The 21,468-nt window shown below is 38.7% G+C and overlaps 2 protein-coding genes and 1 non-coding gene across 3 annotated transcripts; 1 reads left to right on the top strand and 2 right to left on the bottom strand.

The window, feature by feature from the left end:
- Positions 1–280: 280 nt before the first annotated feature.
- TRNAK-UUU (transfer RNA lysine (anticodon UUU)) lies at positions 281–351 on the bottom strand. The gene has a single exon. It is a non-coding gene; the product is annotated as a tRNA-Lys (tRNA).
- An 8,064-nt stretch (positions 352–8,415) lies between these two features.
- On the bottom strand, positions 8,416–10,278 carry LOC137955908 (uncharacterized). The gene has a single exon (XM_068803125.1). The coding sequence runs from the start codon at positions 10,157–10,159 to the stop codon at positions 8,594–8,596; it is 1,566 nt and encodes a 521-aa protein (XP_068659226.1). The 5' UTR covers positions 10,160–10,278; the 3' UTR covers positions 8,416–8,593.
- A 6,814-nt stretch (positions 10,279–17,092) lies between these two features.
- On the top strand, positions 17,093–21,372 carry LOC137955377 (sucrose synthase 4-like). The gene is made up of 12 exons (XM_068802290.1): positions 17,093–17,179; positions 17,328–17,446; positions 17,633–17,843; positions 18,765–18,860; positions 19,026–19,199; positions 19,285–19,401; positions 19,510–19,676; positions 19,897–20,121; positions 20,261–20,582; positions 20,679–20,923; positions 21,005–21,143; positions 21,233–21,372. The coding sequence occupies exons 1-12, from the start codon at positions 17,108–17,110 to the stop codon at positions 21,260–21,262; spliced, it is 1,917 nt and encodes a 638-aa protein (XP_068658391.1). The 5' UTR covers positions 17,093–17,107; the 3' UTR covers positions 21,263–21,372.
- Positions 21,373–21,468: the final 96 nt, after the last annotated feature.

Genomic DNA, 21,468 nt, shown 5'->3' with positions numbered 1-21,468 from the left:
TTGTCCCGTTGATCCCAAGCAGAAGCCGAAAATGCCTTGAAAAGCCATCGTGTGTTTAACGCTAGAGATGGGTAAAAACCAAAAAGAGAAGAGGCAAAAGCTTATTTACCCCGATTGTCTGTTTTACTCAGATAAATTGATAAATAAACAGTAAATGAAACGATATATGGAATAGCTTTGTTTGGAAGCCTCCCTTTCTTAGTGAAGTTACTCTAATTTTTTTTAAAAAACTCATTACACTAAGATCGAACCGTATGTGGAAACACACAAAAATAATCTGCGCCGTCTGTGGGAATCGAACCCACGACCATGGTTAAAAGCCATGCGCTCTACCAGCTGAGCTAAGACGGCTAGACATATGATATTTACAATTTATATATCTTCTTTGATTTGTTAGTACTTAAACCTTTTCTTTCCTCAACACTGACAACCAATTTCCTACCTCATACATTTATGTTTTTATTTTTATTTATTTAAAATATTTAAACCTTTGTAAGAAACATGTTAATAAATAAATTTGACTTAATTAAACAAATAATTGAGCAGGCATAGTTTTAATCAACTAAATACAATAAGAGTAATTTATATATGATACCAACGTGGGTAATCAATGATTTTACTATTCATCCCATGGACTTGGATTTGATACGGATGTGTGTTAAGTGACCAGTGAAGGAACAATGACGTATATATTGTCAAAAATTAAACATTTCAAATGGCCGTTTAACTCCTAAATCGTTAACAGACGTGCATCTGCATAAGAAGATGATGAACAGTAAATTGATTATAATATTAGGACAATAGTTTATTTTGTTCATGATTACTCCTAATAAGTTTAAAATACTTTTACTTTATACTAGGATATTCCAAGACGTATGTATTGTCAAAAATTAAACATTTCATAACATCAACACGCCTGCGTGCATACAAAATTCTTAAAAACCCAAATACAACACTATCTTTATTTATTTATTTACAGAACCGTGATCAAACACACAGTGTGCCTGCTATATATATGTTCTCGTTACAGTGCACTGAAAGGGCAGGAGAAAGAGAAGCCAAGAGTAGATATAGACACATCAGAAAGGCCTTCGACGGCTACTTTACGTACATAAGTCCGCCATACTTCTCGGCCGCCTGCCTGCAGTCGATTCCTTCCTTTGGAGGAGGCGGTGCAGGTGGTTTAGCTTGACTCCCATGAAACCCATCAATGATATCAAACGTCTCCTTCCCTATCTTTTCAAGCTTTGCTAGTGGTGCCATCCTCGCTCTTCCCATAGTTTTACGTTTCCGATACTTCGTTGTTGCACTCCTCACTGAGTCGCATATTTATAAGCAGGAGTATAGGTTGGGAAAATATTTTAAGTTGCATACCTACCAGGATAGAATCTCATGCTCTCCAACTTCCTAGAGAATCTCTACCAACAAAAAACAAAAACGAAAGAGTAAGATCAGGCGGCAAGGGATAACTGGAGAGAGCTGAAATGATGGTCATGCCCCAGCTCCTTGCTTGACGATTCCATTCTTTTCTTCTGAGGGAAGTTTCTTCAAGTTGTACCTAACGATCAAATCAAGGGTCTGGGTCCTTGTTAATGAAAATCATGTAGGATGCCCAGAAGTTCTCCTGAAGCTTTTTCCTGAAGCCGTGTTCCACTTTCCAGTTATGGAAGCAAGAAGATTTGTCGCTTTTATCACTGTAATACGTTCAGAGAATTGTAAACTGTAGGACAGGAGTATGGAGAGCTTTACTAATGCAAATTTCTTGACTTGTGTCTATCTCATCCTTATTTTCTCAAAAAATAAACTCGATTTGACAAATTAAGCTGATAAATACAACTTGTGACAATTCCTGTCCTAGTTTCTTGAAATACTGCTCTCATGGAGTGAATTCACTCTCACTCGTTTTAAGTGAAAATGTATATAGTTCAAACGTTCTCCGCCAAATCGATATAGATAAAGTTCCTGTCACCTAAAGATTTGCCGGATTCCACGGTTCAAAGCAAATTCCTGCCTGCATCAATAGATTTTGGTTCCAAAAAAAAAAAATGGAGGCTTAGGCTGTGAGTGTTGAGAAAGCTCAGTTACTTGAGTCGGTTGGGGAATCATGCTCCTGACGAATAAACTTTAGTGAGCCTACCTTGACCAAATCTTTGGTTTGATTCATATGGGCAAAAGATAAGGTCTAAAAGCTAACCTACGCGTTTTTATGGATTAGATCTGCTGGTTCATATGGACAAGTTGCGATGAATCATTTACACACCAAAGTGGCACTTTTGTAGCTTCACCTTCCCCAGCTATTTTGATAATATCAACCAGAATTGTTAAATTGTTACCATGAGGCTATATTATATGTTCCTGATCCAAAATCATTTAAAGTTGAGGAAAAGGGGGAGCATTTTCTATATGAGGGTATTTTGATAATTTTAACAAAAAAATATATATGCATACTAGCAAGCCCACAAACTCCAAACAATAAAACTAGAAGTACAAGCCCCCAAACTCCAAACAATTCAAGCTTAAAAGGGAATCCAACGAGGAACTCATCTCAGCCCAATACCAACTAGATCGGGTCTACCTCGTACAAAACTGTTAAATTGTGAAGCCTAGGTATGCAGATCGACCTTCACAATAACGTCGCCATGGGAGTTGAAAGGGAGGTAGGGAACCCCCGAAAGGTTCACGATATATTGATTATTGTTTCATTAAGGATAGTTTGGAGATTTCACTCTTGTATTGCAGTTGCCCTAATTTTTCCTTTATATTTGGGGGCACCGCTATTAGATTTTTATTATCACATAGGAGGATCTTGAGTTGTGGGCCGAGAGACGTTAGAAAAAACACATGTAAATGTGTGCAATTTCTCTTGTAAACTATTTCATCTTTATAGTGAATTACTGCAGCGGCAAAAGACAGGACATAGTCTCACCTTGAAGCAAACTTATATAAATCTTATTTGTTCTTGTATTTATTTATTTTTTCTTTTACTTTTATTATTATTACTTTCGTTAGTTTAGAATTAAAACGTCTAGTTCCTAACACAAACCACACCAACGGGTTGCATGTCAATCTCTATTCCTTTCTTTCTCTTCTTCTTCTCTATTTTCTCTTCAATTTCTCCTCTAAATTCCTTTTTCATATGGTACCAAAGCGATTCCCACATATTCAGACCTAAAGTAAAATCCCTGCTCCTAAAGGCTGCTTGTTCATTATTCAAGATAGGATTTTTTAGATTGTCTCCTGGTGATTGAGTTCAAAGGTCAGATTTTTATTCTTCTTTGTGCCTTAACCTAGTGTTGCTATTTATAGTAGTTATTGTGTGATGTGGTGATCCTATAAAGATTGAAGTTCTAAAGTACTACCTCGAAAATCACTACTCCACCTAGCATGGGACAGGTTTGCCTGTGCAAGTCTTCCTGACCTAGTAATTATTATTGAAAGCCCTCCCCCTGCTTTTTAAGTAATAACGTTAGAAGGGTATTTTACTTACTTATATTGAAGTACTTCATAAGGGGCTTTTAAAGGCTGATGGATTCATTTTTCCGCATCCAGCAGGCTGTACATCAGCCTCTTTTCTTTCCTTCTCACAACAAAGCTTAAAACTTTCACATAACTCACTAGTCTTTGAACAACAAGAACGGGAGCAGTCAATTGCAACACTTGATTTAACGGTAGCTTCATTCCCTCAAGATTGAAGAGTACTCTCCAAGACACTGACCAAGCAAGCGTGTGGCTTCAGCATACTCTTGTGTCCAGTGTAAGTGCTCCCAAGCTACCATTGCGGTGGCTGTCTACTTCAGTTTAGTGCTTACTTTCCCATGCCCCCAACACATTCATGTCAGAACCATTCTCACCTATCGTGGCTTACTCCAAGTATTTATCGTTCACAAAGAACAGAATTCCAGGTGCCTTCCATGTCCATTACTTCCGTAATCAGATTTCTTAAATTCCAGTTCTTGAATTAGTGAAATCTATGCTCCCTAAAGAATGTTGGCCAATATGCTGCTGAGCCAGGTGCATTGCTTCAGCATCGTCTAACTCCGACCCAAAGAACACTCCTCCCAAGCCAACTTCAGGATGGGAAACTTCTACGGAATTAGGTACTTTGTTTACCTCTTAGGTTTCAAGTTTCCTTCCACCCGTTTCTCAGACACTCGTATCAGGGATGGTCCAACTTCTTGTGGCTCTATTCGGATGGTTACAAGTGTCAGCACCTTCACGAGCAGCATGTTCACTTCCAGTTCCTAATTTGATTATATCTTGTCCAATTAATAATCAACAATCTGATAAGAAAGTAGTTGTGATCAATGAAGAGAACTGATCAAGCAGCACATCCACTGTCCATGTTTCCAATGGCAATTAGCCGAGTATATGCTTCCTATATCACCATCTCCCTCTACAATCGAAGTATTTTAAAGAATCATGCATCATAGTGGGCAATTAATAATCAACAATCTGATAAAAAAGTTCTTGTGATCCATGAAGAGAACTGATAAAGCTGCACATCCATTGTCCATGTTTCCAATGGCAATTAGCCGAGCATATGCTTCCTATATCACCAGCTCCCTCTACGATCAAAGTATTTCAAAGAATCATGCAGCATAGTGAGCAATTAATAATCAACAATCTGATAAGAAAGTTCTAGTGATCCATGAAGAGAACTGATCAAGCAGCACATCCATTGTCCATGTTTCCAATGGCAGTTAGCCGAGCATATGCTTCCAATATTCAAAGTATTTTAAAGAATCATGCAGCATAGTGGGTCATCAGCTTTAAAACACATCATTATCCTGGGCAGTGCAACATTTGGTTTTGTAATTTATAAATTTTTTTCTTTTTTCTGGAAAATGTTTTAGTTATTCTAACTTACTTGTCAAGAATATCCCCAGTAAACTTTTGCAATGCCTCCGAAGTCTTTTTTAGCAGCACAACTGCAGTTTGGAGAATTTTCTGCCACTCACAGAGGTCAGTCCAACTCTTCAGTACTACAATTACACACTGTTACAAACATACGCAATCCAGAAGTGAAAAGCCTGTTTGTTCCAATGTCCTCTACATTAACCAAATAATTAAAAACAATCTTACTGTGCAATTCTGAGGCATCGTAAGTCACTCTCAAGCTACTCTGACAAAGAAAGCCTTTTTCAGCCAATGTTAATCCTCTGCCCATGTTATTACCAATCAGACACTACCTCAATGATAGAAGTATTTGCAACATGTAGAAGTCCAGCATTTCAGTCTGCATCAGAGGATTTCTAACGAGTGGCATGAAATGGCTCTACTAATACATCAAAGACCCATCTTACAGCTCCATTACTACTATTATGGAAAGTTTTTCTAGTGGGACCACTTCTTCTCGCAACAGAATTACTGAGAATGATTTCGAATTTGGGACATTTACAAGAAGCAGTTGAACTTTCACATCTTGAACATAACTAGACAAGTCTTCACCATGATCATCACGTAACTATCCAAATCCTCAGAAGCCCTCTAAAACTCTTTCTTCATTAGTTGAATGATTACAAGCAATGGTTAATGGCTCTTCTGGTTCATCAGAACTCCTTTTTGACCCATTATCTAGTTCTGAAGATGTTCCAGTCGAAGTGGGTTGTCTCCATACCTTCAGAAGCATGATCAAGAACAATCACATCACCTCTAGAGAGATTCTCTACAAGATGCGGCTTTTCTGATGCATGAAACCTGCTCTAGTTACAAGGCTTCTTGGTGGGGTCTATGAATAGTACAAGAAAGAACATACCTGGCATTAGCATGTCCTGAATCTTTCCATAATAGAGAAGCCAAACTGATGGCATCATCCAATTGGAAGTGTTCCTCTTGACTGGCCTCCCTGTATTGGTTGAAATTTTCAAATTTCTGCAAGAACGTGGATGATTGAAACCTCTACTATCTTCAAAGGAAATACATTCAGGTGAAGATTTCTGGTCTCTGATCCTAAAACTATTTGTCTTTTGTTTGGTTTTTTCACCATTTTCTTTTGTAACACTGAAGCTTGTTAGGATTTTTTTAATGCAAATGATCAACATTCTCTCTCTTTCTGACTTGTTTTTCATTTTTGGAACTTTCAATCTCTGCTTCCAGAAAACTTGAACGTATCAACACACTTCAACCGTAAAGTTTAACCAAAAAAGTGGGAGTCAGCGCGAGTGAATACCAGCAGGTCTCCAAATCCTAGAGAAGGGTTCAACACAAATATTCTCCATCCATTTGTAAAAGTCAAGGAACCTTTCACCTCACGCAAATTGAGGAGGTAGGTGACCCGATCAATTAAATTTCTGAAGCAAAAGGGCAAATTGAGGAGGTAGGTCCTTAGGTCCTATGGCATGCTGTCAACCATGATCTTGAAGAAAGAACAAGCACCAAGTTGGGTCCTTTTCTCCTGAAGCACTAAGCACTCAGATCTCATACCCTGCACACTTGGGTGTTGTAGCCCATCTCACTCATAACTTTTTCCAATCTATATTATTCTAGACAAAGAAAGAAATGATCTTCAAAAAATTTGTATCTTTTCTTCTTCCTAACTCTTGCCGCACCCAGAAAGAGTAAAAGCTACCCACTTGGCATAAAGAACACCAGCAAATGCTTTCTGTTTAGCTTTTTGCTTCTCAAATACAAGGTTTGATTTTAGAAAGAGTATAAAGTCTGTATTTTTAGTGACAGAAATATACAAATTTCACTAAAGACTTTCAAGTCTCATTAAATTTGATTACTTTAACAATGAAAGTACTGCTCAAATTCCACTTAGCTTACATCCTCATATGGATTATGAGCTGCCCGATACTTTCTCTATCAGTGATGTCACTTACAGTTCTTCAAGACCAGTTCTTCTTTCAATAGATTAAAAAACACTGCCAGCAGAAGAAGGGTTCCGCAACCAGCGTTGAGGTAACAGGCTATAGACCATGAATAGGGGTGGCAATTTTATCCATCTACCTGATTCCCCATCTGTTCCGGCCGCTTACAAATGGATATGAAATAAAAATCCTTATCCAGTTAAACAATTGGGAATTTTTACCCATTTACCCGTTTACCACTTAATAAATGTAAAGGGTATGGATAATGGTCAGTCCATACACGATCACCCAATTACCCAAAATAATTTTATATTTTTAATTTTAGTAATATGAAATCTTACAAAACCCTAACATTCTCTCCCTAATTCCAAACCCAATCTCATTATCCTCCTTGTCAACTATCATTCTACAACTTAGCACATTTTAAGTGAAATCATTTTAATTTTTCTTTATTTTAATGTAAAGTTTAAAGAGGTAGGTGGGCAGCATACTTTGTTTGGCACACCAACCAACATGGGAGAGGCACTGCCACACCTTTTGCTTTTGATAATCTAAAATAAAGATTAAGAAGAAAAATGGAGGTCGAGCTTTCCCTCCTCCCTCATGGCTGATGGGAAAGAAAAGAAGAAGGGTGGGAGTTTCAGCCATTGGATTAGGATGCAGGGGAAAGGCCCACACCTCTTCACCGTTCTCTTTCATAAAGATTAGGTGAAAAATGTTACCATGAGGGGAGAGGTGGGATGAACCCCATTCTATTTTCTCCAATCTTTACGTACATTAACTATCTTTTTTACTAATATTACTTGTTTGCAAGAATATTTTCATTTTTCAATTATTTTATAATAATATTTTGTTTTAGCCATTTATTTACCCATTTATTTGCAGTAATCAAGTAAACAAATGGATAACGGAATAGTTTCTTCCATTTTGACCGAAACAGGTAATGGATAAGTATAAGGGAAATGGAACGGGTAACAGAAAACCCCTTACCCGTTTAGACCCCCACCTATGAACCACATCTGACACCAACAGAGGATGAAAATCAAAGAGTTTCTGAAATGAAGCCCAGTTCCTAAAAGGAATTACCATAGATGACACCTTTAAAAGAATTACTGGCAACTAGTTTTAACTCATCACCATACCAAATGCCAAGGCTACCTCAAAGCCTTCTCCTAGCCTTCTCTGGGCTTTCTAGAAAGCCTACTAAATGAAACAGAAACATAAAGATGGTGACAGCAGCATTAGTAACCTCAAGAAGTTTGTGACAAAGGAAATCACAAGCTTAAAAGGAAAAGAATCGTTCAAAAAGCTTCATGGTGCTTCTAAGGGTTCTAAATTCTATAGAACATTGTAAAGCAAGATAAGTTCGGCATTACCATATTGCTCTCTTTTTTGCATTACAATATTCATCTCAAAGAGGAAGAGAAGAAATCTCACTATTTCCATTAAAGCGCAAGTTGTGCATACATTCAAACTCACAAAACTGACATAAACAGAAGAATTTAGTGCAATGCTTGCAACATCAGTGTTTAGACAAATAGAAGAACACTGCAGACTACTATTGCAAGAGTAAAGCAGAGTTACCAAGTTACACTTTTTACAAAAATCAAAACAAAGCAATATAAAATTCCATTATAGAGATATCTTAAGATGTAACGCATTAAGTCTTTTAGTGCCTAACAGTTGCTCCAAGCAAAATGAAGATAAAGGTCAATTATCATCATCTATGGAGTAGAAGAAAACACATTGCTCATATACTAAGACAGAAAACATACGAGGCAAATCTATGTATCAGCAACATCAGACCCTTTGGTCCCAAAGGGATCATGTGTAGGTCCCACATCCTGCCCAATGTGGCGCTGCACCAGTTTCTGCAGATCATCCATAACCTTGTGCTCACGCTTTGATTTCTCCTCATAATTAAACATAGCCAATGCACGCTTATCCTCTGCACTATAAACCTGGTTTTCCTTACGGATACGAATTGCATTCATCCTTTGATGCCTACTTCCACTCATGACATAACCAAGAGTCTCAAATTTCTGAATCTCTTCTGCTGATAGACCAACCTCTCCTCTACGAGGTATACGCTTCCCCTGTTGCACGTACTGAGCAATTGCATCTCCCTCTCCTGGTCGAAGTGCACCACCATAACTGATATGTCCCTCAGCCCTTGGCAGAGGCGCAGGCCCAACAAATGGTTCATCATCTAAAACAGGGTTTTTTTGCAATTCAATTATTTCTTTAAACTTGAGAGCCTCAGTGTTGATCTCAGGTTTCTTAATCTCGTCTGCTTTTGCATTAGTTTTCACATCAACATCTGAATCTGAAATCTCAGGATCACTCTTTTTTTTCTTGCTTCTAGTTGATTGTTTTCTTTTCTTTGCTCTTTCATAATCCGATGATTGGCTCGATGAGTGATCTGAACTTTCAGTCTTTGTGCTTGTGCTTTCGTCCGAGATGCTATCCCTGCTGCGCCTCTTCCTTCTACCTTGTTTAGTGCTCCTTCTAGTAGTTCGGCTGTTCTTTTCTCGGTGACTTCTTTTGGATCTTTTTCTTTTCTTGGCGTGTTCTTTTTCACTTAAACTATCCAAAGAGCTGTAATTCTCATCAGAACCACTGCCGCTAATGGATCTGCTAGAACGTGACGATGTTCTCCTCGTTCGCCTGATTGTTCTCCTTTTCCCCATTTTCCTGGGGGGAGAGCTGTAAGTCTCCGATTCAGAAGGGGATCTGGATTTTTCACTGGACAAACTCCTCTCTGACTCTTCCGACGCAGAAGGGCTATGTCTAGAATTACTCTTTTTTTCTCCATCGTGCGGTGAAACTGTGTCTTCTTTCTGATCATCAGAGGGCTCGAGTGATTCGCGTTCATCGTGCGGAGGGCTTGGAGTTACGTTCCAAATACAGTTCTTGAGACTCATTCTCAATTGCTGGCGTTTGAACCGGCGGTATTCTTCGTAATTGAGTCCTTTCAGTTCCTCGTCGTCTTCCGAATCCGAATGTCGTCGTCCGCCATTCCTGTCAAGGTATGGAGCCCTACGATCTCTGGCGTCGTACTGGCGGCGTCGTGTTTCGAACCTAGGGCTTCTTCTAGGGCTTGAAAATCCATCATCATAGTCTCGACGGCGGTCGAGCTCCAAGGAGTGATTTCTGTAACCATTCTGACGACGACGATTGTCTTCAGCATCGTAGGGTGAGTAACGAGGTGAAGAACCCTTACCTCTTTCCGGAGTCCGAGAGCCGCTTCGATAGTCGGGGCGTCGATCTCTAGCAGGGTACTCTACCGTCGAGGCTAGACGAGACCTTCGATAATCACCGTTTTCGAATTCCCTGTCTTCTATTCCCATTATCGGATAGGGAAAAAACGAGCTGAGAATGATGATTCTCCTCTACTCCGCGCAGTTCGTGACTCGTGTAAATACTATATGCTAGGGCATACGACGCCGACTCAGGAGGACAACCTCTGGTAGGCGTTCAATCAAGATTCATGGAAAATCACTCTCGCTCGGAAAATTATGTGTAGTCGTTAGTGGCCGCGGTTGGAAATATGTAATTAAAAAATTAAAAAAAAACTTCAGATAAAAACTAGAAATATTTCTCCTGATACATATTTTCAATAAACCTTCATATAACAACCTATTAGTGCCTTACTAAGAAATTAAATTAATTTTTTAAAAAAATAAAAAATTAATTAGACATGTTAGTACCTTTTCTAAGGAAATAAATAAAAATTAATAATTAAACTCATACATTTTCATACTTATTCAATAAATTTTTAGTAAAATAAAATATAAAATACGAAATTTAAAAAAAAATTTATCTAAAAACAAATTGGTCATGTTAAATAAACTATTGTACTCTACATAATTATCCCACATTTAAGCTGTTATATTATTACGAAAAATGGTTAGCTAATTCAATTTGTTAATTTCTCTTTCTTCTCCTTGATATTAAGATTGTAAGTTGTTAATTAGATCCTCCAAATCATCTTCATCATATGCTTGATTTTGTCCAAATATTATATCATCCCCAACAACTTCTATTGGTTCCTCTCCTTCAATCCCTTCATCATTGCAATCTAATAACCCATCAATTGCTCAATTCTGAATTTTGCATATTCAAAGTTAATATAATTGTTCTTTTTAAATGAATAAATACATAAATAATATTTATTTTAAACAAATAAATATATAAATAATAGTTCTTTTAAATGAATAAATACATATATAATAGTTCTTGTAAAACTTACCTTGAAATATGGATAATACTTATGAATATTTCTAGTTGGAGGAGGACATATGTAATCATTCTTCACATATACCATCGTACTTAGCAATCTCCTTCTTAAAAAATCCTCATGTGACTGCGTAGTTGTCATTAGTTTGGGTAATATATCATCCTATGACCGTGAATAAAAAGATGTATATACTTCTTGTGGTTAAGCAAACTAGAAATTTAGCTCATTGTCCAATAGCTCGAATGAGCAAAAAAAAAAAAGCAATAAAATCCAAGAACTATTCAAAGGAAAAGAGTTGATGCTTCACCCAAGATCAAGCAAAAATTGTAGTTCACAAACTCCAAAGCAGTTTTTTTTTAATAAATATTGATTATATGTGTGAAAACTACCACCCTAGATTTCCAATGATACTTGAACCCAAGACCTCATATAAGAAACACTCCATGTAACCATTGATGATTTTGAAAAACTAGCAAACTTGTACTGAGAACTCTTCAGCAAGATAATTAAAAAATATCACACAGTATAACTCATCGTAGAGAAAGATCCATTATTAAATTTCGAGTGAAATTTGCAAATGAACTATTGAAGATACTGTTAAAGATATATCGCCTTGATTCAAGGCTCTATTTTTGTATATTCCATTGAGGATAATTAGCCCTAATTACAGACTAATTCTTTGTATAATTTCCATTATAGATTGATTGTAATATTCTGTATATGGCATTGTAAAGCTTATAAATTGATCATCAACTCCACCTTCGATGTGTGGTGGTTTTTATCAAATCCTCTCATGGTATCAGAGCAGGCGTTCTACCCTGTCTCTGTCGAGCGATTCTAAATTTTTTTTTTTTCTCTCCGCTGAGTTTCACTACCCTTTTATTTTTTTTCGTGGCGTCTATGTTCATCGTCTCTGTCATCGTCACCGTTGAAGAAAGACGACAACTTCGCTTTCTTGGCGAAGCCAGTGACAGTGCATCCCGTCGCTGTTCATCTCCCCTGTTCATCGTCTACTCCCTGCTGTCCAACGCAAACCTCCAGCCGAACGCGAACCAATCTACCGTCGATCTCTATCCGATCGCCGTTTGCCGGTTTCTCCTTCACCGATTTATTTTCGGCTTTGTTGTTTCTCGCTTCGGTATTTACAGAAGACATCGCCGCGCCTCCTAGTGAGTCGGCTATCATCCCTTCGTATCCTTCTTTGCCCGAATTTATTTTTTCTTCGCTTCGTTGCTTCGCCCACATTTATTCACTTCGCTGCTTCGCCCAAATTTCTTTTTCGCTTTGCTGCTTCTTTCCTCGCTTACCTCTTTGATCAAATTCAAAGTCACAGTCAAAGTAAAAAAAAAAAAAAAATTGCTCGGCTTCTCCCATGGCTTTCGAATCTTCTTCTCATCTTCTCCCTTTTAACACTCTAATCCACATGATTACCGTCAAGCTTTCTTCCTCTAATTATCTTCTCTGAAAAAGCCAATTTCTTCCTCTCTTTGAGAGTCAAGAACTGTTAGCTTACGCTGATGGTACTCTTGTCCCGCCACCTCGATTTGCTCTAGCCACCTCTACCACACTCAACCCCACATTTCTTGCATGGAAATCAGCCGATCAAAGACTTCTCAGTTTACTGTTATCCTCTCTCACAAAGGAAGTCATGGCTACTGTTGTTGGCCTCTCCACTTCCCATGATGTCTGGGTTGCGTTGGAGAATACCTTCAGCCATCATTCGAAAACCTGTGAACTACGACTCAAGGATGATTTGCAACTGATGAAACGCGGCACCAAACCAGTTGCTGAGTACACTCGTACTTTTAAAGCCCTCTGTGACCAGCTCCATGCCATTGGTAGACCTGTCGAGGATATTGACAAAGTGCACTGGTTCCTTCGTGGCCTCGGCGCTGAGTTTTCTAGTTTTTCTACCGCTCAGATGGCTCTCACCACTCTCCCCTGTTTTGTAGATTTAGATTCTAAAGCAAAAAGTTTTGAGTTTGTTCCAGCGGTCCCTTGAGCCTCCTGCCACCACTGTGGCGTTCACAACCACTAATCGCAGTCGTACCAATACCCATGGAACTTCTACTGCTTCCCGTGGTAACCACCGAGGTCGTACTCATTCCCACGGCCGCAACTCTTCCAACCGAGGACGCACCCACTTTGGTCAGGGGTCACCGTCCATCCCGCTGCCAAATTTGTCGCATGGAGGGCCATTATGCTGATCGTTGCAATCAGCGGTATGCTCAGACTGACTCCTCGGCTCATCTTGCTGAAGCCTTCAACACATTTTGTTCTCTCTTTGGATCCGAGGCTGCTGACTAGTTTTTGGACACTGGGGCTTCCGCCCATATGACCACCGATCCATCTACTTTGGATCAGTCCAAAAATTACACGGGTAAGGACTCTGTGATTGTAGGAAATGGTGCATCTCTACCCATTACTCACACTGGTACCTTTTCTCCTGTTCCAAATATTCACTTATTAGATGTTTGGGGTGTTCCTCATCTCACGAAAAATCTTCTTTTAATTAGTAAATTAACTTCTGATTTTCCCCTCTCTGTTACATTTAATAATGCTTCTTTCACTATCCATAATCGTCAAACAAGAAGAGTGGTGGCAACCGGTAAAAGAGATGGAGGGCTTTATGTGCTGGAGCGTAGCAACTCTGCTTTTCTTTCTGTTCTTCGAAATAAATCTCTGCGTGCTTCATATGATTTATGGCATGCTCGTCTTGGTCATGTGAATCACTCTGTTATTTCATTTTTAAATAAAAAAGGACATCTTTCTCTTACGTCGTTATTGCCTTCTCCCAAACTATGTAGTACCTGCCAACTTGCTAAAAATCATCGTTTGCTTTATTCTCAAAATGAACGCAAGTCGTCTCATGTGTTAGATCTCATTCATTGCAATCTTTGGGGTCCTTCCCCAGCCAAATCAACATCGGGTTTTCTCTACTATGTCATTTTTATTGATGATTATTCCTGATTCACCTGGTTTTATCCTCTGAAATTTAAATCTGATTTCTTTGATATTTTTCTTCAATTTCAAAAATTTGTGGAAACCCAACATTCCACTCGTATCAAGATTTTTCAAAGTGATGGTGGTGCCGAATTTACTAGTAATTGCTTCAAAGCCCATCTACGTTCTTTTGGCATTCATCATCAACTCTCTTGCCCATATACTCCTGCTCAAAACGGTCGCGCTGAAAGAAAACATCGTCATCTGACTGAGACTGGCTTAACACTTCTCTTCTACTCTCATCTTCCTTCTCACTTTTGGGTTGACGCTTTCAACACTACAGTTTATATCATCAACTGGTTGCCCACTCCGCTTCTTGGAGGTAAGTCACCCTTTGACCTTTTATACGGCTACTCTTCGAATTATGAAAATTTTCATCCTTTCGGTTGTCGTGTTTATCCTTGCTTGCGTGATTATATGCCTTACAAACTTTCCCCCTGTAGTGTTCCCTGCCTTTTCTTAGGTTATAGTCCCTCTCATAAAGGGTTTCGTTGTTTTGATCCTCTCACCTCTCGGTTATATATCACCCGTCATGCTCAATTTGATGAAACTCACTTTCCTACGATCCCTAGCTCCCAGGCCCAACCACTTTCTTCTCTTCACATATCCAATTTCTTGGAACCTCGTCTTCATCATATTGAGCCACACACCCCTTCCTCTCCTCCACATTTCCCGCACATTCCTCAACCCAACTCCTCCCCGTGTAATATTTGTTCTGACCCTTTGGATGAGTCTGTGCAGGTTGATAATTCTCTTGCAAGTGCTTCTTTGCCATCCTCGGTCTCTAGTCCACCTTCTATTGAGACTGCTGCTCATCCGCCTTCTCCCTTGGGCTCTCATTCTATGATTACCCGTGCTAAAGTTGGTATTTTCAAGCCTCGTCATCCAGCGCATCTCAGTGTCTTAGGTTCTTTTGGACTTCTTCCGGTTCTTCTTACTTCTACTGAGCCCAAATGATTCAAATCTGCTGCTAAGAATCCTGCTTGACTTGCTGCCATGGATAAAGAAATTCAAGCTTTGCAACAAAATGACACTTGGATTTTGGTTCCTTGTCCTCTCAACACCAACATAATGGGCTCTAAATGGGTGTTTCGCACTAAATATTTGCCGGATGGTTCTGTCGAGCGTCTCAAAGTTCGCCTTGTTACCAAAGGTTATACTCAGGTACCTGATCTCAATTACAACTTCCAAACACGAGCTATTACAAGGTTAAGGCTGTTTTGAAAATAAAATTGAAAAGTCATTGGCTTGATTGTTCCCATGGAACCATGCATAATCATAACATGTGACCTGTCAAACACATGAATCAAGCCTATCCAAGTTTCTATAGGGAAGACAAAAACATAGGAGCCATGCTAGAACCACCGTACTAGTTACGCATAAACAGAAAGCTAATAAAATCCAATAAAAGATCCTCAAAAGCCACCGAGGAAGAAACAATTTTTGTGTTGCTTTTTCCGTGAAAGTAAGATAATGTCCAATCTAGGTAATTATATCCAACATAACAAAATTGCTTCTTCCATGACAGTAAGATAATGTCCCATCTAGGTAATTGTATCCAACATAACTCCTTTAATTGACAATATTTTTTTAGATAAAATAAAGAATTTTATAGAGAGATGGAGCCCCTAAGGGCAAGAAGCAACAATAACACGAAGCTATGACTCTCATAAAAACTTAAAGAATGTAAATATATTTGCGAAAAAAATATGCATCAGTAGTCATAGCTTCATGTTATATTAGATGGGAAAGGGTGGTGGCAGTACCAGACAGTTTAATTGTCTTTAGGATTTTCCTCAGCCCCGTGTCTGGAGTCCAAGTTGCGTCACATCAAGCGGCAGATCCATATCGTTGTGTTCAAGCGGCAAAACTTCATCGGTCATCAAGTAACGACATAATGAGAGGATGATTTGCCTAAATAGTTTTTTTTTTTTTTTTTTAAAGATCTGAAATGGATGATGCTTTCCTTGGAAACTGGATAAATCCATTGACCCAGTGCAAACGTACGAATGCGAAAGAAGAAAGCTCCTTTTTTTTTTTCTCTCCTTCGATCACAGCACATAGATTCTTCTCCTGGGATGTTCCCGCCCAGGCCTTGTGGCAGAACGGTATCGTTTCATTTTCACAGTTTTCCATGTTGAAGAACCAAGAAATGGGCCCCGTTTTCAAATGCAATCTCATCTCTGAGTAATAGTTCTTGCTGCAATTGTCTCCATCTTGCCAAACTTTTTCTAGAATGTGACCCCGCAACTCCCCATGGTACATGGTTTACCAGACAAAGCAGAACCAGGTATGTTCCAGAGACTTTTTTTTTTTATATAAGACGGTATCTTCTTCAGTGTGATGGAGTGAGTAATGAAACCAGAATGGATACGATAAACATCTTATCCTGTCCTTAGTGGTAATTATATAATCAATCCAGCATCAACCACAAAGACGCGGCGGCCGCCTAGTCGCCAACAGATTATGAACTCTGTTCTGGCTGGCAAGTGTCATGGCGTCATCTGCATTGTTAGTCCTTGCTCGCTTCTGCCGATTGCCGAAGCAATGGTGTTTTATTTCCTCATCTCTCTTCACATTATCCCTGCCTTTACTACCTCCATTTTTCTCATCTTTTATTTATTTAGTTTATTCATGATGGGTGGTTAGGAAGCTATAATTCTGCCTCCATTTGTCGCAATAGCTGTTCGTCCGAGACCCGGAGTATGGGTATACGTCCGGGTGAATGTTTATGAACTCAGTGTCGAGCAGTTGACTGTGTCTGAGTACTTACAGTTCAAAGAAGGGCTCGTCAATGGGCAGTATTTCTCTTTCTTCTTTCACACTTTGCTTCTTGTGCTGTTTTTTTTTTTTTTTTTTTCTTGGTTTTTTTTATCTTGTTTCGTATTAGCGATGTATATGCTGGATACATTTTGCCATTTTTGTGTGCATCAGTTTCAATGATGAGTTTGTGCTAGAGCTAGACTTCGAACCTTTCAATGCAACATTTCCTCGCGCAACCCGCTCCTCATCCATCGGGAATGGGGTCCAGTTCCTCAATCGACACCTATCTTCAATGCTCTTTCGTGACAGAGACTGTTTGGAGCCCTTACTGGAATTCCTTCGAGCACACAGATACAAAGGGCACGTAAGTGTTTGTCGTCAAAATCTATATATCGTTCGTCAAGTAAATGAATAATCGATAAATTTTCATGTGGTAGCAAATATTTTCCCTAAGACGACTTTGTCAGTTGTTTAAAAGTATGCGTGATTTTGAGCTTCTGTGCACACTACAGGTGATGATGTTGAACGATCGCATACACAGCTTGTCAAAACTTCAATCTTCTTTGGCAAAAGCAGAGGAACATCTGTCGAAGCTTCCACCTGCAACACCATATTCTGATTTTGAATATTTGTAAGGAAAATATTCAATTATCTGACTTGCAACTAGCTAACCTTAACCTTCATGCGCATAAACGGTTTTTTTCTCATTCCCTTGCCAGACTATTTGATTATGAAGGTTATTTTGTGTTTCAAAGATTCATTGTTAATAGGAATCTGAAAGTAAGATGCTACATGGACATGTCATGAACTTCTGCAGATTTCCAGAAATGGGGTTAGAGAAAGGCTGGGGTGATACAGCTGAACATGTTTCAGAGATGATTCATCTGCTTTTGGATATCCTTCAAGCCCCTGATCCCTCTACATTGGAGGCGTTTTTGGGAAGGATACCAATGGTCTTCAATGTTGTTATTGTTTCTCCCCATGGATACTTTGGTCAAGCTTTGGGTTTGCCTGATACTGGTGGCCAGGTATTAATTTTGTTCATGATCAATCTGCAACTTAGTTCTGTAAAAGAGTTGTAGTTTTGCTGCATTGTCAGAGTAGCATTCCTCTATAGAGATGCTATCCATGCAGTGAGACTTTGTTTAATTTTATCCTTCCAAGCTGATTAGATTTCTCTTGTTGATGGAGTTTCCTATGCTAGTGAGAGCTTATGTTAATGCAAACAAATCTGTAATTCACTTGAACAATATTGGTTTTAAATTTAATTCTGATTTATAAGGATACCATTTTGCCTTTATTCACTTACTTTCTCTGTAGTAAGATAAGTACTGCTACATACGGATGATGGTTACAAGTAATATGACAAGAGGGTTAGTTCATAGAAAATGGAAATGACCTAAACAAAAAGAGTGACTGTCAAGTTCAGAATTATACAGCCATTGTGAGTGAAACTACTTAAAAGTCTCAGCCAAGTCCAAATTGTTGTCACAATTTCTACCACTGGATAAACAATCTAGAATAAAATAAAATTTTACCACATCCACATGGAATTACTCTCTTTCTTGAATGTAAGGAATAGAAGTCCCTGTTAACATAAAAACATAGCATCGATTCAAGAAAGTCCATCCACTTTCTTTCTTCTCTTTTTTTTTCTTTTTTCTTTTTCTTTGCAATGCATTCAGGGGCCTTTAGGGAGGGTCAGGTGGATACCTCAAGTTAATTTGATCTCTCTTTAAAGGGTAATTTAATAAAAAAATGTTTCCTTTAGGTGATTCATTTTGTTTCTGCACTGAATCTATATAGGGCTATCTTCAAATCTACAAGGTAGATGCGTTAGTGTATCATAATTTTCTTGATTAATTGTAATTAAAATTATGCATATGTAAAATTTAGCCCTTGGATTAGTCAGTGAAAATGTCTTATTAGATCTTGTCAACTATGTGCAGGTTGTATATATATTGGATCAGGTCCGTGCCTTAGAGAATGAGATGCTTCTGAGGATCAAGAAACAGGGACTAAATGTTACTCCAAGAATTCTAGTGGTAAGTCTCCTTAAAATATAATTGTGAGGGTTGGCAGATGTCAATTTATAAGAGTTATGCATAGTTTAAGCTTTGAAGACTTCCTTTTTTATGCTCCTCATCACATTATCTGTTTACAAGCATTAAGATTTGTGTGGCATCTTACATAACAATTTGTTGTTAAAGGTGACTAGGTTGGTACCAGATGCAAAAGGGACCACCTGCAATCAGCGGTTGGAAAGAATCAGTGGGACCCAGAACACACATATCTTGCGGGTTCCTTTTAGGTCTGAAAAAGGAATTCTGGGCAAGTGGATCTCAAGGTTTGATGTGTGGCCTTATTTGGAGACTTTTGCTCAGGTAACATTTAAATAGAGTGCTAATTCCTGGCTTCTCCTGTTTCTCAGATTACTAAATTTCCTATATGACTGTACTTTTTTATTAGGATGCATCAAATGAAATTGCTGCCGAGTTACAGGGTACTCCCGATCTGATAATTGGGAACTACAGTGATGGAAATCTTGTTGCATCTCTGTTGGCAAATAAGTCAGGAATCACACAGGTTAGACAATGGTTAATTACTTGTTCAACAATAGCGAATGCTTTTATTAATAATTTTATTCAGCTGTTTGTATTACCAGCTTGTTCATTGGTGTTTTTTTTGCTATAGTGCACTGTTGCTCATGCTTTGGAGAAAACAAAATATCCAGATTCAGATATTAATTGGAGAAAATTCGAGGAAAAGTGCCACTTCTCATGCCAATTCACTGCTGACATAATTGCCATGAACAACACAGATTTTATAATCACCAGCACTTACCAAGAGATTGCTGGAAGGTAATTCAGCATTTACCTGACTCAGTTAAACTCTGCCAGTTGTCTGGTAATTTCATCAGTAATTTTCATTCTTCTCTTCACTGTTGCTTGTGGCAAATTGGAACTACACATTGTCATTTTATGGTCATATAAAGAATTTGGAAACTGCCACTACAAATAATTTTTTTTTGTTTAGAGTTTTAGATAGAATGGACAATTCATGTGATCCTTTTTTTTCCAGCAAAAATATGATAGGACAGTACGAGAGCCACACTGCTTTCACTCTTCCTGGACTCTACAGAGTCGTTCATGGAATTGATGTTTTTGATCCCAAGTTCAATATTGTTTCACCAGGAGCAGATACGAGTATCTACTTTCCCTTCTCTGAGAAGGAGAAAAGACTTACTTCCCTTCATGGGTCAATTGAAAAGCTATTGTATGACCCCGAGCAGAATGATGAGCACCTGTGAGTAGTTTGGGCCCTTACAGTTTTTGCTTATCTTGTATTTTCTTATATCATTTCGTAAAATTGATTTTCCAATAGAAATAGTACTGCTATGAGATGTGAATTTGATGACCAGAGTGATCAAAACATTGTACCGCAGAGGTAGTCTGAGTGACCGATCAAAAGCTATTGTCTTCTCCATGGCAAGACTCGATCGGGTGAAGAACATTACTGGACTGGTCGAGTGGTATAGTAAGTTTACTCGATTACGAGAACTGGTAAACCTTGTTGTGGTTGCTGGTTGCAACAATGTGAAGAAGTCAAGAGACAGAGAAGAGATTGAAGAAATAGAAAAGATGCATTACATAATAAATGAATACAAATTGGATGGCCAGTTTCGGTGGATATCTGCACAGACAAATCGGGCTCGTAATGGTGAACTCTACCGCTACATAGCCGATACAAAAGGTGCTTTTGTACAGGTACAATTTGCATCAAGTTCTCATTTAGTACATACAAAAGCATCATGCTGTCATTACTTATTTAAGTGCTTAATTTGCTACTATTCTCCCATGCAGCCTGCTCTTTACGAGGCCTTTGGGCTCACAGTTGTGGAGGCTATGACTTGCGGGCTGCCAACATTTGCCACTTGTCACGGTGGTCCGGCTGAGATTATTGAAGATGGTATATCAGGATTTCATGTGGACCCATATCATCCTGATCAGGCAGCAGATGTTATGGTCAACTTTTTCGAACAATGCAAGAGTGATCTAACCTACTGGGATCAGATATCATCTGCAGGCGTACAGAGAATCCATGAAAGGTCTTCGTTTGCTATTCCTGTAATCACTTCGTTCCGCTTGAAGCTCTGATGTGTCTCTGATTCAGTCTTTAATGCATATAGGTATACTTGGAAGATCTACTCCGAGCGTTTGCTGACATTAGCCGGGGTGTATAGCTTCTGGAAGCATGTCTCCAAGCTTGAAAGGCGTGAGACTCGGCGATATCTTGAGATGTTCTACATTCTCAAGTTCCGGGACCTGGTGAGTCTGATTCATGAAAAGCTAAACATTTGTCGAGAAAGAAACTCTTCATTGATCCCTCTGAGAACCTTGTCTGTGTTTTTATGCAGGCGAAATCTGTCCCGCTTGCTGTAGACTAGAGTGGAGTGATATTTGATCACTGCAGAAATGGTTTTGGAGCTGTTTACAGGCTCCTCTGTGCCTACATATTTATGGATGCATAAAGGCGAAATAAGCCCTTAGTAATTTTTGTTTGTCTTACCTCAAATTATATAATATATGAGGCAAAAAAACTAATATATATTTAATATCAAGATATTATTTTTCTTTTTTGCCGATAATATCT

Source organism: Aristolochia californica, unplaced genomic scaffold (genome assembly GCF_029961685.1).
Source record: "Aristolochia californica isolate CCGP_79_NKW_82.1479 unplaced genomic scaffold, dmAriCali1.0.hap1 SCAF_2, whole genome shotgun sequence".
NCBI classification, from domain to species: domain Eukaryota; kingdom Viridiplantae; phylum Streptophyta; class Magnoliopsida; order Piperales; family Aristolochiaceae; genus Aristolochia; species Aristolochia californica.
Note: the sequence above shows the minus strand (reverse complement) of the source record. Positions and strands in the feature narration are given on the sequence as shown.

Bases quoted from the DNA above. Each gene is read 5' to 3' on its own strand.
- LOC137955908 (XM_068803125.1), bottom strand. From the start codon at position 10,159: ATGGGAATAGAAGACAGGGAATTCGAAAACGGTGATTATCGAAGGTCT.
- LOC137955377 (XM_068802290.1), top strand. From the start codon at position 17,108: ATGCTCTTTCGTGACAGAGACTGTTTGGAGCCCTTACTGGAATTCCTT. The intron at 18,861-19,025 runs GTAAGTCTCCTT...TTGTTGTTAAAG, and splicing joins TTACTCCAAGAATTCTAGTG to GTGACTAGGTTGGTACCAGA. The intron at 19,200-19,284 runs GTAACATTTAAA...CTTTTTTATTAG, and splicing joins ATTTGGAGACTTTTGCTCAG to GATGCATCAAATGAAATTGC.